General features: G+C 38.5%; 1 protein-coding gene across 1 annotated transcript in view; it reads left to right on the top strand.

Moving 5' to 3' along the window:
* CNTNAP5 (contactin associated protein family member 5) overlaps nt 1–16,312 on the top strand; it is a 264,255-nt gene that overhangs the window by 167,138 nt on the left and 80,805 nt on the right. The window contains exon 12 of the mRNA XM_079310955.1: nt 8,246–8,365. Coding sequence (XP_079167081.1) covers nt 8,246–8,365 — 120 coding nt within the window. The remainder of the gene's footprint in view (nt 1–8,245; nt 8,366–16,312) is intronic.

Raw genomic sequence — 16,312 nt, 5'->3', positions numbered from 1 at the left:
ATTTATAATAGTTTTCAGGGGGTTTTTAATCTTGCATGATTTTTTTTAATTCCAAAGAGTCCTGAACACTGATATAAAAGATGTTGAGAAATATAAAGTAATGATTTTATTCCTCATATTCTGGGGTTGTCAACATGTCCCAAAGCTTTGCAAGGTGATAATTAACAGAATGTAATTTAATTCTGGGTATTTGCTTTGGTGTGTGATCTATCTCACACATACAGGCATATGTCTTATTGGCCAAGGTAATTGCTGGAGGAAAGAGTCATCCAATAATGAAAATGTCATATAGTCATTGATATGGCATAAACTTGACATAACTTCAGGCTTTGAACGTGCATTTTTTAATATTAATATGCTTACTGCATATATCATTTTTTATCTGAAAAGCTTAATATAGCTTCAGCCAGATTGTTAGCAGTACTGGAGCTGCATCTTAAAATGCCAGCTGGGGGTTTGGTAATTCTCCTGTGTTCCAAGGCAGGGAGATGTGTACAGTCTGCTGGCTGGACAAATGAGGTTTTGAGAGTTTCAGTCTGACAGATGCCTGCTCGTGAGTTTGAGAGTGCAGTTTGCATGTCCTGAGTAGCCAATTCTCCTCTCTGAGATTCTTGGAACAGGTTTTTTCCATGTGTGTTTAAACACATTGGTTTTCTTTGACTAAAGAAAACACATTTAATATTAATATCAAACCTTCAGTACTGTACTTGGTGTTCCTTATTGGTGCATATTTTTGTTCACACCATGCTTTTGGAGTATGAATTTTCATTGTTTATTTTGTAATAAGTTACTGTGTTATTAATGCTTTCCCTTCAGTGGTATTCATATTTAAAAAAGTTTTTCCCTTTGTCTGAGATTTGCTTATAAATAACACATTGAATATTCCTCTTTGAGACTTTCCTGCAGGAGGGAGCATGTGGGGACTCACTCAGTCCTGTTTGAAGCCAGCCTTCCTCAGGTGTGACCATCCCCTGAGGGACACGGGGGCTGTTCAGCAAGACCAAAGCAGTGAGCTGTGCACAGCATCCTTCACCCCTTTGATTTCTGCTGTCCCTCCAACACTGCTCCACAATGCTCTGGTCTCCCTGCCTGCTTTCTGCAGAGCAGGGCTGGCAGGTGACCCTGCACCAGCACTCAGCTGGGGTCTGGGATTGTCACAGCCACCTTCCAGCCACAGCAGGGAAGTGACAGGGGAGGATGGCTTGACATGACCTCTCCTCCCTTGCCCAGGGGGAGCCTCAGCTTGGGTGGCAGGAGATTGTCTAATAACCAGGTGAAATGGGAGTATCTCTCCTGAACATCCATTTAGGTGACCCTGTGCTAAAAGACATTTTAATTCTACCTATGGAAATAACACATGCTTTATCAGATGAGTAAGTACATATTTTAAAAAGGAGGAAATAAGCCGTCTGTCATCCAGGCATGTCACAGCAGAGACTGCATTATTCTGTCAAGAGCAGAGCTGTCACAATCCAGGTTTTGAGAGTACATTTTCTGCCATTTAACAAGACAATTGTATTTTAAGGATGAGAATGATGATCATTCCCCAAGTTCATTGCTGTACTAATCCCTCTGTTGTTGAAATAAGAAATCTGCCATTGCATATTGCTTTACTTTTTATTTAGAAAAATCTTTTGTTCATTGCTTATTACTCCAAGTCTATAAGAGCAGATCTGTCAGGCCTGAGGTACATGAGCAGAGCTTAAAATAGTCATCTCTGATCAGCCTCCAAGAGCTCTGAGTATTTTGTTGAGAATGCTTAATTTGGCCTGCTCAGCATTTGTGTGTCTCTGTGTTTTCCCAAGGTCAGTTTATGGCTGGTTGAATATCCTGGCAGAATCCCCAGCTCTTACTGGCTGGTTAAACTCTCCAGTCTAACCAGTGCATAAGTTCTCACCTCTGAATACAGCAGTAATTATCATTATAGGGGCTATTATTACTCTTTTTGTCTAAGGTGCAAATAATTACAAAATGGTTGAATGAGTCTGAAATTATGTTGCTGTAAGTATTCTGTCTATATTTTTTTTCACAACTTTACAATTTTTAGAGATGATAAAAGCAGCTCTCTGCTTCTACATTTTAGTTAGAACTGGACAGTGTCAGCACCTCCCAATGAAATCAAGAATTAAAGTTCTTTAAGCCCCTTTAATGTATTTTATTTATTATGTCACCATAAAATGTTCTCTCCCTCTGAGAAATTGAAAATAATCAGCTGCTTTTATTAGATTGAAAATTTAATTTTGAAGCAGGATTACTACAGGAATCATTTTGGCAATCACAACTAGTACAGCTTAAATTCTGAATTGTAGCTCACATTTCATACAATGAAATCAATTTCCAAACTAATTTGGAATACAGTTGGAGCAAAATATTTGGAATTTTAAGGTTTACTTTTAATTTTCAAGGGAAGTTATCTTGGTGTCCATTAAATCTGGAAAGAACAGAGTCCTCTGAGAAAAAAAACAAACAAACAAAAAAAAAAACAAAACATTTTGGAACTTTTTGTTTGGAACTTATCATTCTTGGTGGTATCTATATTAGTAATGTGCTGCTGGGTGCAGAGGTTTACCTTGCCTGGCCTTCCCAGCAGGAAAACTGTGCAGTGTCACTTAATCCTTACATTGAGTCCAACAGCAAGCAGGGTTTTAAATATGGGGTAAGAGGTGCATCTTCCTGGGTGAATAGCAGGTTCATTCACCCATTGAAGAGTGCTCCCTGAGGGTTATTTGCAGAAGTTTAAGGCTTTGTGCAAAGAATGGCTTTTCCTTTTTTAGCCAAAGTAGAACTGGAGGTGAGGAAACAAAAAAAGTGGCTTGAAAGAGAGCAGAGGTTCCATAAGTTAGGAACATGAGAGTGCAAAGGAAACAGAGCTCAGAACTTGGGAACTGAGACCATCTAAAGGCTCATTTGCTGAGCAGCTGCACAGTAGAACAGGGAACCTGTGCTTAGCAAAGGCTGCCATGGAGACTGCAGGTGAACTGCACGGGCAGAAGGAAGATTGGGAGCCAGATATCAACACAGCAAGAGGCAGTCTGTGAAAGACTGGACAAAAAAGGTCTTATATTGGAAAAAATGGAAGTTTAACCTTGGAAATGTTTGTGCTTAGCCATGTTCTGTTACAGATTTCAGCTGCAGCATGGATAAAATAACTCCTGGTTTAAGGACTGTAATTAAAACAGTTGGATTAACAGGTTCAAGATACTTCAGTAATACAGATGCTCATATTTAAAACCTTTCAGGCTTGAAGCATACCAAATAAAGGCTGGATTTTCAACTGCAGACCCAAACCAAGAGTGACCCTGACCCTTTCAGACCTGACTGTAGAGTAGCAGAGAACTCCTGCATGTGCTCATCAGCTATAGGGGTCTTGATGCAGAAATTAGGAAATGGATTCTATAAGGTTTTTATACACAAAAGGTGAAAAATAGTTTTATTAAAATTATATTAAAATCTGATAATGCTTTTCTGACACTGATTCATTGATCTATAGCTTGAACCATGAGCAATCAAAGTGAATATTTATAGTTTCCCAAGGATATTTCTGTGGCGGGTGTAGTGTAAGGCTTGGAAAATCGTGGAATGTATCCATTTCAGAGCCATAGTTTTGATTTTTGAGCTTATGAATGTTTATATTGAAGAAAATATGAGAAAACACATAGGTGATGTTGCTCTTACTGGGGATAAAGTGTTTATTTTGTGAATATACTGATCAAAATTTGATAAATTATTTCCTAAGTACCTGAAAAGATGAAAAGTGAGAACTAAAGGAAAAGATAGGCATTATGACCAGTGAGTAAAGCAGTGCTGTAAACAAATGTTCTGATGTGATGGGCTGTTGATCTGAAAAGCTAGTTCAGCTTGGGATACTTGAGAATGAAAGAGATACTTGAGGGAGCAATTTGGAATATATGTTCACAGAGGATGATAAGGGGCTGGGCAATAGATATATTGAACTCAGTGAGGACAGTGCATGCCTGCACACCATCAGCACAGCCCATCCTGGCAGACAGGCAAGAGCACAGGCAGCACTTAGAGAAGCTGCTCTTGCTCTAAAGAATGGGGCTCTCAGGCTGCATCACTGTCAGCAGCCAGCTCTGGGAGGATTTTACATTTCTTTGTGAAACACAGCAGTAGCCTTTAAAAAAAATCCTTACAGAGCAAAAATGTCAGCATAGGGTCTATCCAGTGTTGTAACTTACAAGTGATTCTGGCAAAAAAAAAAAAAAAAAGCAATAAAAGACATCCTTTGTGACCAAGTAAAACAGATATTTCTGATGTTGTTTCCCTTCCTAAATCTGGGACCTTGGACTCAAGCTGTTTCTTGTTTGGTCTTCGTGGTGTAGCCAGTTGCCAGCAATAACCCTGTGACACCTTTTACACTGATTTTTTTTTTTTTTTTTTTTTTTTTTTTTTTTTGCCTTGTGCTGTACTTCACCCTAATGCTTTTCCCAGCCATACCTGGCTGTGAGGTCCAGGCTGAGCTGAGGGGGTGGTGTGGGTTCATGGGCTGCTGGCATTGCTTTCTGTCCAGAATTCTGTCAGAATGCAGCTCTGTGGATCAGCCCCACCCTGCTGCCTGTGGGAGCTGCAGTGCCTCTGCTGCGTGGCAGCTCAGGGAACACAGCAGCAGCTCAAAGCCCTAAACTGTGATTTTCAGTGTTTCTGGCTCACTGAAACGAATGGTGCTGGAAATCATAATTTTATCTTCACTGGCTGGTGTTAATCAAAATTAGCAGGAGGAAAAAAATACAAAAAAAATCTCAGAGGGTTGGAGAAGGAAATCTGATCTTGCTTCTATGAGACAAAAGACAAGTTAGAGGTTTCATTTTTGAAATTATGTTTTAAAAAATGTATTTTAATGAGAAAAAAAGCTTTGCAAGAACAGCCAATGTAGAATACTATTTTTGTTGTTTTGGTCCCATTTGGGTAAACATTTTAAAATAGGAAAACAAATTTGAAGTAATAAAAGTATAAACACTATTGAAATACTTCATGGAAAGAAATAAATTAATTAAATTTTATTTCTTTTTTTTGCCCTTAAAATTTTTAAAATATTGTTAAAATAATTCTTGAAAAATTATGGTGGGTTCTACCCTGAATGAACTGATTAATTTATTGATTCATCCTCCTTTATTAAAACGTTTAATTAATACAAATGCTCTTTGCCATTAAAATATTTGCACCTGTCAACAGTTTCATTATTACCTTTGATGATTGCTTTTTGAAAGTGGGGCCTTATTATATGCCTAAATGGTTGGTGACTCTTCAATGGAAATTACAATAATGGTTTCTCTAGCATTCCCAAAATGAACACAAAACAGAACTTAAATATGAAGGCAGTTTTCAAAGTTGAGGTTCTGGGTTCTTAACAGTCACAGCTGACTGTCTGTTTTTTACTTTCATATGATATTTCTGGTTGCAAAAAAGAGAATAATGACTGCAAAGAGATCTTGTCTCTCATGGACCCATAAAGATGGCTTCAAGTTTTTGTTCCTGGCATGATAGGGCCTTTTTCAGCAAATAGAATTGCATAACTTTACTCTGAAGCAAGCAATCATCTCAGGCCACAAATTATTCGAGCAGAGCTTGGAATGGTTGGGGCACTCAAAATGCCTTTTGTGGCATCAGTGACTAGAAAACAAACCTAATTTTCTTCATGATGCATAATAAAGAAAAAAAATAGCAAAGAAGAGAATTAAAATCAAATAGCCCATCTGCATCCAGTCTAGAAGTGTGCAGTGCCAAGTGCTACAGGTACAGGCACGTGAAACTTTGTGTGCAGGTATGAAATAAACTGCCCATCAAAACTGCTTTTAACTAATCATGATGGAATATGTTTTATGTGCTAGAGCTCGAGGTTTATGGCCTTTTCCCATTTCTCCTGCTACTTCCCAATATGTAGTGCTGGATTTCTCATTCAACTGAAAGGCAAACATACCAGGATGGATTTTCTTCTGGCAGACCTAACTGTAGTTTTATGGAAGCTGGTGGATGCTTTCAGATTTATACCAGTTGAGCACTCTTAGCCTGATTTCTAGCTCTATATAGCCTTTTTTTCCCTAAAGTTACAGTGACAAAGGGGCCATCTAAGGGTGAGTAGATCATCTCTGTTTGAATCTGCCTACATTATTAATGGCAGAATCTTCACATCTTTCCTTAGTAATTTGAAAAAAGTAGATCTGAGCTCCAGCCAAAATGACAGTCAAGAACAGGAACACTTAGAAAGAACAAGTTGTGATGAAGAATGAGATTTGCTGTGCCAGTTCACTGACAACATATTTGTTTTCTGTCTCTACCCATCACACCATCCTTTGTCTTCAAAAACACTCAGCAAACAATTCAGAGGAAGCAATTGGCATATTCCCTAATGAGACAAGATAAAGTGTGCTGTAACGATGATGACAGCAAATTCACTAAGTGAACTGCAGTTTAAGAACTTTGCAAATTGATCAAATCATGATTCCTTGGTTGCTTACTTAATTGCCTGTTACCATCTCTCTCCTGACCTCCATATACCCACTGCTTCTGTCAGCACTTCTGCAACTCAGGGACTCTCTGTCAGCCCCTCAGGTTTGGAAGAATAGGTTCTGGTTTGGGGATTTTATTTAACTTGCTTTTAATATGTGTTCTTGGCCAGCTATCACAGTGGGAATTTAGAGATATTCTGGACTCCTACCATGCTTGAATACATCAGGCTGTGAGGAAAAAGCTTTCCTAATTCTATTTATTATAGGATGGATGCTAATTAAGGCGCTGTCTCATCAGGTGCTGAGTACCTTAAGCAGCTTCTTAACCCTAGGAAGGATAATGCTGTGCTTGTTTAGCACTCAGTAATATTCTGTCTGCTAAAGATGTCTGTTCAGCCAAGAAATGTTCAAGGGAAAAGCATATTTTGGTGAGTGTACAAATGATTAAATGGTGAGACTCTTAATCCATAGCCAGTTTGGACCAGAGCCTCTAGAACTGAGGTTCCACTTTGTTGGCAGAAGTGAAGAAATGTCCAGTATCTAAGTGATGAAGTATCTTACAGCATTTTTCAGACAAGGCTACTTCAGGGCTCACCATTTTTGCCTTTTTGAAAGTTTCATTAGGGAAGTTTATTTAAGAGAATGAGGGAAAAGAAGGGATGTGAGCCTATGTGTGCACAGGAGTGGGAGTAAGGAGTTATTCCTGCTTCTGTGGAACCACTGCTCTCTTCTGCAGGGATTGTGTTTAGAAGTGTGAGGAAGTGCTGGCCCTGCCATCAATCTGCAGAGCTTCCTCGGTTCCTTTCAGATGAAAAACACTTGGAACTTTGGAGTTGTATTTACAGTCTCAACACAGCAGTCATAAACTGTTATGGAGAATAATTTTGTCAGTTTAGTCAGATAAGTGCTTAAGCAGGTGGGGAGAAAAAAAATCAGCTATCCTGAAATGGGATTTAAGGTTGTTGTTCAAGGTCCAGGATCATACGTGTGACTGTCCAATACCTCTGAACTGCCTCTCTGTGGGAATTTTCTCTTTTGCCCCTATGAAGTGATAGTTACATCTTTCCTAAAAATATTGTTCAAATACAGAGATATTTATAAATGCTGACTTCTGGGTTTTTCTTCCTCATTTCTTGCTCTTGGTGACCTGCTGTGCTCGTTTTATTAACCACTTGGATTTTCATGGGCACTCATACTCCAAGAGAAGAATATTGATAAGCAGAGAGAAAGAGTTGGTTGTATAAAATTAGGTCTAAAGCATCAAAATATCACCTAGGCTGGAGACTGTGTCTAAGCCTGAGCTTTTCTGCTGGGGGACAATGGATTTCATTTGCTTAGTAGACTATGATAAGGCTTTAATCTTCCTATTAACCTTATCCTGCAGGGCAGATATGGACTAGGTGGTAAATCATGTGTGTGTACCTGTGTGTATGAAGGTATGTCTGAAATACCTCACATGGATGAATATATGTATCACCCCATAACTAGATGTGTCACATTTGAAAGTTCATATCCCTTTATTTAAGTTTTTATGTGCTTTAATCCAAAATAAAGCAAATACCTGTATCTTTAAAGCCAGTCTGTTTTATGTTCAAGGACAGAGTTAAACAAATGTCTATTTTTGAGCATGGATTCAGGCCCAAATGCAGTAAGATTTCACATGCTAATCAGCTGTGTGCTAACAGGGTATGTTATGACAATAGTTAACAGAGTACTTCTATAAAACATGTCAGTCTGTGTTCTATCTGTGCTGCAATCACTCTCCCTTTCTTTTAAAGCTGTCTATGAGCAATCCTGTGAGGCTTACCGACACCAAGGGAAGACATCAGGCTTCTTCTACATCGACTCTGATGGAAGTGGACCACTGGGACCACTCCGTGTTTTTTGCAATATAACAGGTAATGACCTAACCTTGACTGGGCTGCCTGATGTAAGGTCTAATTTGATTTCAGGTGGTCTAAGCAGAATGATAGATAAGTCAATAATGCAGCTCAGTAGTGGGGAAGAAGTAGGGAATTTGTAACTGAGGTTTCACTTTGAGATGTTTCCTTAAATAAGATCCATGTAAAAGTGATTTTTAAAACAAGTTTGGACTTGCCCTGCTAAGTGATATATGCACCAGTGTCTGTGCCTTATAAATGGCACTTCAGGATATCATAACTTTTGATGAGATGTTTGTATTTTACTAAAAAGGTAGAAACTTAGAATCCAAGCCATTCTTTTGTAATTTAATGGTTTCTCTGCTTTATTAGAATACAAGATCTAGGAATTATTATTAAACTCCTCTCACTGAGCTAGCTATAAACCCTTCTAGTCTGACGTAGGCAGCAATAAATCCCCTCAGACAAGTGTTCTGCCTTTGGCATTCCATAGACTGGAAACCCTGATTTGCCCTGGTATTTGTATGGGGTAGAAAGCATGATGCTCTTAGGAGAAAGGACACCAAGGAGATGGGTAGCAGAGCAAGAGCCTGGCAAGGTGACCTGTTGGTTGAAGCTTTTTAACCTTACAGTTCTGTAGGTTTAAAATAAGAATTGTTTCAAATGGACATACCTGTCTGGCAAATTCTTCCCCTAAGTGGGTCCTATTTTGTATATAGAACTGTCAGGAGTATGAGAAAAGATTACATGGCCCTTATTGTGGGTAGGGGTAGATAGTAGGTCTCCCTTTCTGCTTTTTATATTTGAAATAGAAGTGAAATTTCCCACACTGTCTCCTGTTTGGCATTTTTTGCTTCCTGTGGCCAGGTGTGGATGAAGGAATATTTTATTACCCTTTCTAAATTGCTAATTCTGGCTGAACTACTTTGCCACATATCACCTCCACAGTCAGTGCTGAATATTGAGGACTCAGGATATTCATATTTTATCCTTAATCTCCTTGTACTTAAAGTGCCTCAAATTAAATTTTCATTTTTATTTAATTGGGCAATGATTATGTTAATTAAATGCACAACAGTTAATTATTAAGTATGTTTTTTATTCAAGTGTAACAAATATTTAATAAGATGCGTCTCCTTCAATGTTGAATCTCCTAAGAATTGAAGCAGAGTTTCACCTTTCTGTCTGAATATCCTTCCTTGATCCTCAATATGGGAAATGTGCTCATTTTTATTATTTATCATATAAATATGTGTGATCAAAACATTGTCAGTGCTTTTTATCTCTGCTGAAGAAGTAGGATTTTTGACAAACACCTTGCATTTGCTTTCCTCAATAAACTTTATCTGGCAGAAATCCAGAAGGCATATACCTGATTTTCCCTCTATCTGTAATGAACTTGCTGACATTCTCATAACATTGGTTATGAGAAAAGTGGAGGTGGGGAAAACTGGCAGAACCTCCTAGCCTGCAAAACTTAATGCTTCTGTTGTCAACTAAATATGATTTGGGTGCCTTAATCACAAGAGCTTCTTTTCTCTCTGGGAAATTCCCTTATTTTTATTCTCATAAAAAATGTTTACAGTAATCAATGAAGTGCAAAGCAGGGAAAATATTACTTTGTGTACATAGGGATGGATTATCCATTTGTTTCTTTTTTCAGATGCTTCTGCTTAGTTTTCTGAAAGTACCTCATATTCAGGAAAAGGCAAAATATGAAATTTTGTGTTGTTACACTAGATACATACAAGGAACAGGAAAAATATTATTGTTCAGTGACATAAATCTGTACCACACCTCCTGTGAATGGAAGAGTGTGGATGGTCATGAACATGGATGGCTTCCATGAGTGGAGAGACTAAACAAATTAAACATGGCTTGGGGAACTGTCACAGGAGAGCATGGAGATCATGTGTGGCATACAGAGAACACATAGAAATTGATTCTTTTTCATCATATATGAGCTAAGGGACAGTTAAATGATTACATAGCAGGATTTGGGAGCTTTTTGTTTGCTTGTTTTTTTCCTGATGCAATGAATGCAACTCGAAACCACCACAGGAGAGAAAGGAGCTGATAGATCAAGAGAGGGAGTAAAACCCATGTGGAAAAAGCCCCAGTCTTGTCAGATAGGTTCAGAAGGTGCAAGTAAACACAGAGGTTTAGTAGCAGCTACCCACTCAGGCAGCTGTGACCATTGAGAAATGGGAATGAGTTTCAGGAAAACCTTTTGGCTTCCCTGGGTATCTCTTCACCCTCAGAAGCAGAGGTGGGCTGCTGGGCTAAGTAAAGCTTTTATTTTACTCAGGCTGGCAGTTCTTTCTGTATACAGGTCAAGAAGCAGCAACCTTTTTATGCCCAAAATGTGTTCAAGCTGAAGAATTTGGAGGTGGAATGGAAAATTCAGGGCAATGACTCATTTAGTGTTTTTAAAAGTCGAGGTGCAGAGAGCTAATGCCTTCTGGGAATTACAGTGCCTTTAATCTGTGAAGGATGAATTCAAAGAAGAAACCAGACCATCAGAAATGAGCAGCATCACTGCATTTAAAGAAAAGTGTTTTTCTTAATGTTCACTTACTTTTTTAAAGTTCTTTCTAATTCTAATTTAGGTTATTTTTAGTTTGGTTTTTTTTTTTAAATTCTTTCTAACAGCATTTTTATCTGCTTAATTGAAGGGATTCAGATAGGAAACTTGTTTGTAGCCAGTTATTAACTGGGGCAGATAAACACCAGATTTATTGCATATTGTTGTCTGGTCATAGGTATCTAGTGTCTGATGTGGATATGGAAATATCAACATTACAAGGTAGTTTAGTGTGTTTATGTTTGCAGTAGCTTCTCTGCAGCCTGTCAACTTCAGCAGCCCACTGCTGAATAGAAATTCAGAATAAAGCAGAAAATTGCAATTGTGCATGTTGAGAGGGAATTGGACATTGATACAATGAGGGAGAGAGATAAGGGAAAGGAAATATTACAGGGAGGAAAGAAAAAGCAAAACAGTATTAAAAAATATAAAGTCAATTTTTAGCATGGCGAGAAATTTAGCAGTACTGTCATAGAATATCTGATAAATAGCTGTTGCTAGAGTGGGTAAATGTACTTATCCACTGTCTGAAGAAGTGGCTGAAAAAGCAAGGTGACAAAAACTGTAGATGACGTGCTACTATTTAATAGCATGCTTATTGGTCAAGAAGGGATGAGTGTATGAAGCACTTTAAAAGGATCTTACCTTGAGGGCTGTTTATTTCTACTAAAGGTAAAATACTTTGCAGAAATAGAAGGTTGTCAGGAACACTAATGTGCCTAATCAAAGGCATAGAAAGATATCTCAGTAAAGAGAGGTTAAAAGTAAATAGTCCCTGGCTATTTAGAATGGGAAGACTCAAAGTGCATGGGCCTCCCTGATAGAAGCAATGCTCATTAGCATTTTCTTACAATAGAAGAGAGACAGTTCAATGACAGTGAAAGACAAAAACCTCAAAACTAGATCTAAAAGGAAAAGACAGCACCTTATTACCATAATGTTTTCTTCACCTTATATGCCCATTGTAAAAGAGCAAAGTCACTTTTACAGGGACATTCATCAGTTGTAAGAAGCACTGAGGAATCCACACCAAATATGCATCTGTGTGTGGGGAAGTGAACCAAAAGTGTGTGCCCAAGCCATGACTGGATGTAGCTGGATGCCATGAAGGACACCAGGAGGATGTGAATGGGTCCATGCAGGGGTTATTAAATTGGGGTGGTTGCACTGGGTGCCATGGGAGCACATCTGGCACGTTTGGCACATCATGCAGATGGGAATGTAATCTAGCTATGATTGCTTACCCTGGGTCTCCAGTCATCCATGGGGGTCTGTGGCCACACCTTTTGACATGAAGTGCAGAAAGAATGTATTGTGTCATACTTTGGGGTAATGAACGGCCACTGGGGCTGGGAAAGATTTTTCTTGTAGGCTGGTTGTTTGATAATTAGCCCACTTGAATTAATCTTAATTGAAGATTCATAACAGTCAATGCAAAAGATGACTGATAGACTCTCTGAACCTCAGGTCTTGCAGTCTCTATCATTATTTTTTTCATGCTGCTTAGAAATCTATTGGTCTGTCTGGAGTACTGCTTAAAAGCTAATAACCATGTTCTCCAGGACAAAGCCTGTAGACATGCAATCTGCATTCATGTGCTTGTTTTGCTGTCCTGTTTGAAAAGTGGAATGACCTTTTTCTCATCTCCTTCTGAGTAAATTTTACCCTTGAAATCTGAAAGATTTGTTTACAGTGCACTTGAATTATCCTATCAGTGTACTTCTCTACTGATGCTGTTTTACAGTATTCAGACCCTGGGCTTTCAAATCAATAATACTTAGAAATTGCCATAACTAGATCAATGGTTCAGTTTATCTTTTCCAGATATTTTTCCAGTCCTCAAATAGTTTGCCTTTCATTTCTTCCCTTTTTTTTAATTCCAGGATTGCAGTTTGGGGAAAGATGCAACCTTATCTGAGGTCTTGCTGCTGGTCCAAGATCTTTTTTTGAAACTACCATAATGAAGAAAATATTAATTAACAAAAATATTTCTCTAATTGTTGCAGATAATTTCTGTTTTGGAGTCTCATGTCAAAGTGGAAATACTGCTAATTTCTCTGATGCAGGAAAAAGAAAGTTTTATTTTCTCTGTCTCATAAAAACATGGGTATACAAACTGTGTCAAAATCTCAGAAAAAGTAAGGGATTTTAATAAGATGTGAAGTAGATTATCAAAATAATTCTTGCATTTTTTTATAAATTTCATCCTTTTTTTTTCATTCAGCTAAAAATTATTAAGATTTTTAGTCTTCCATATACCTCCATTGATGTTCCTAAAAAAATCAGTTTTATTGGATGGCATCCATCTTTCCCTTTGTTTCCACATGTGAATCTCAGCTCATCTGCTTGTATAATTCCTTACTCCTTTTTTTTCCATAAGAAACCATCTCCTTTTACTTTGTATAGCAATTACACAGATGCAGGAGTCATCATGTACTCAGCTCTTTTTGCATTTCTTGTAGACTTGGAAAATTCTCGTGTGGAAAAGAGGGCTGCTCTGGACAGGCTGAAAAACAGATAGGAGGAGGTCATGCCCTTAATTCTGCCTTTAATACCTGCAGCTACAGGATTTTGGAACAACAGTTTAAATGGTCAAACTCCCTTTACTGTCTGTAGTTGTGATTGACTTTATCACAAGAGAAAACAACAAATGGAAATTCCTTACAAATTGTTTACTGCTATTTAGATTAAAGGCAGCCCTTAAAGATTTACAATTTATCCCTCAAACACTACAGGTCTTTTGGCACACTGTAGTTTTGACAATTGATGCATTTCTCCTTTGAATTTTCATTAAATATTCCTCCAGAACCTTACAGAATGAAAAAAATCTTTAATGTGAATATTATGTCAAAGGCATTGTGCTGTCAACATCTACCTTGCTGCTTTCAATGAAATTGTTGCTTTTCACGTAAGTATAATGACAGAAGTCCTGAAGGCCACTTTCACTGTCACATTTGCAGGTGGCTCCTAAGGAAGTTCTAGTACTAAAGAACATAACTAGATATTTTTCTCTAGCCATTACCTTTTGAAAAAAGTTTACTGGAACTTAATCCCATTCCTGTCATGTCTGCAGTGCTCAGAAGTTAGAAGTAAGCTGTGGCTCTGTCCAAGTCCCTCCAGCTGCCTGGTTGGAAGGGGTGGATCCATCTGTCCCAGACACAGGTGTCTCCTGCTCTTCTGCACCCTGCAGGTTTTGTGCCACCCCCCTGGTATGGCAGCTGAAGAACAGCAGGTTTGCTGTGGGCTCTTCTTGTCTGCCAGGCTCATGTAGGTGCCTGAACCATCACTAGACATTGAAACAGCAGAAACATGATTTAAGTATCTCAACAGTCACCCTTGAAGAAGGAGACTGAGGCAGAGAGGACTGCAGGGTTGTCAGAAGTGCAGTGAGGGGAGAAGTGTCCACCTTGCTCTAGGAAGTAGTTCAGTGGCTGCCTCTTCAGTTTTTGGAGAGGAATGTTTCTCACTGCTCATGAGAAACAATACCCTGTATTAAGGAACTACTGGAATGGAGGATCATCAGGAAGAAGGCTGGCATGACAGTGGTTTGTCAGCTTTGGGTTTCAGCACAACATGGGAGAGGAGGGTGCAAGATGTCACAAAAGATGTGTCTTGATGTCATCCATCAGAGACATCTGTCATGGTCATTCTGTTGAGAGTTGCCTTGGATGGACATGGCTGGATCAGAACTCAGGGGGAAGCTGATGAGCAGGAAACCAGCTGCAGAAGCAGGTATTGCTGGGTCAGCCAGCAGGAAAAAAAAAAAAAAAAAAAGTAGATATAAAAGTAGAAATGGGATGCTTTCAGAGAAGACTCAGAAAACACTTATTTGGAGTCAGTGAATTAAAGCTATCTGTGATAAGAAATTGGTCTTCTAATACCCTTTGAGGGGAGTGTATATTAGACCAGCTGGGTTGACCTGCCACTGCAGCTTAGAACATTACAGTGTTCAAGAAGGAAAGTCTTGTCTTTTTTTTCAGTTGTTCTTTTAGTTACAGGTACAGAATTCAGGATAAAATTTGGCATTCAATGTGGAGCACCATAAAACAAATGCATCGTATGAGCTCTGAGAGTTATTTTTTTTCTCTCATGTAGCATTTACCGTATGTTTGGCTTGTTGGCAATTTAATCAGTCTGAATAATCTTGTTTTGTGACAAACCTACTAAATCACAAAGGAATGATGCAGTTTGTATGGGTGGAATGTGTTCTACAGGGATATTTCAAGTTGAAGAATAAAAATGAGAATTAGACAATACAGAATTCATTGAAAGCCAGTTCTCCAGCTGCTCTAATTTCCCAGAATTTAATTTGTGTGCCATCAAAAGCAACTTGGAGGTTTCCAGCAAGATGATAGAACTATGGGCTAGGCTAAACAGAGAGTCTAAAATGTGCTTAATGCATTGCAGTCCCATGCTGTAAAAGCATCTCCTAGGGCCAAATGCAGACAGCATAATATCCTAGTGAATTGGACCATTAAATAAAACTGTGAAGTCATAAAGCTGTAGCATTACCCTGAAATTAAAGCATTGTCACCTTTGAATTATGGAAATAATTTAACAAGCATTTAGGAAATCTGCTTTTCAGGGCTGCATTAAACTATTCCACATTATACAATAGAAGATGTGGCTGCAGTCTCCTACTTAGTTTTGAATGACTTCCAGCTTGTGTTTAGTTTGAAATTTTACCAAGCTGAGAAAGTAATAAAAGAGTAGAATGGAGTAATAGAAAATAAAAATAAACAGTAACCTATGCCTGGACAACAGCTTTTTAATTCTCACTGCAGATTCACAAGTGCGAGGAGAGCTCATTAAATGGAGTAAACAGGAAAAAAAAATGTGTAGTATGAACAGATGTAAAAAAATAATGATAACTTCTTAGTTTAAATACATGAGAAGAGAGCTTTATCTGTGTTGTTTAGCAGTTTTCAGGTATGGAAATGACTAGAAGGAGGTAGTGAGACAGCTTGGCTTGTATCTGTGATTACAGTGTCATTGCATAAAAACATAATGTAAGTAAAACAGAGCAAAAATTGAATAAAAATCCTTGCATTATGAAACAGGAACAGGTATTTGAAGCCCCATTTTCAAAAGCTGTGGGCAATGCTGTGTGGAGATGTGCCAAACAGGGATCTGAGGTGCAGATTGCTGCAGTGATCTGTGCACGTTCAGGGGCAGCTGTGTGTCCTACCCAGTCCTGAACCTGCCTGCAGTGCCACATCACACTTCATTGTCAGGAGGCTTCAGAGCACCTGTCACTCCAGTAGTGAGGGGAGAATGCCTTGACCTCATTCTGAGCCAGGCAGTGATATTTTGGGAGCAGCCCTAGCTAAACTTGTGCAAGTGAATTTGAGAAAATAGAATGATATTTTTCTAATTGTTGC

This window comes from Erithacus rubecula, assembly GCF_903797595.1.
Source record: "Erithacus rubecula genome assembly, chromosome: 8".
Classification (NCBI taxonomy): Eukaryota; Metazoa; Chordata; class Aves; order Passeriformes; family Muscicapidae; genus Erithacus; species Erithacus rubecula.
This window is presented reverse-complemented; position numbering and strand designations above follow the sequence as displayed.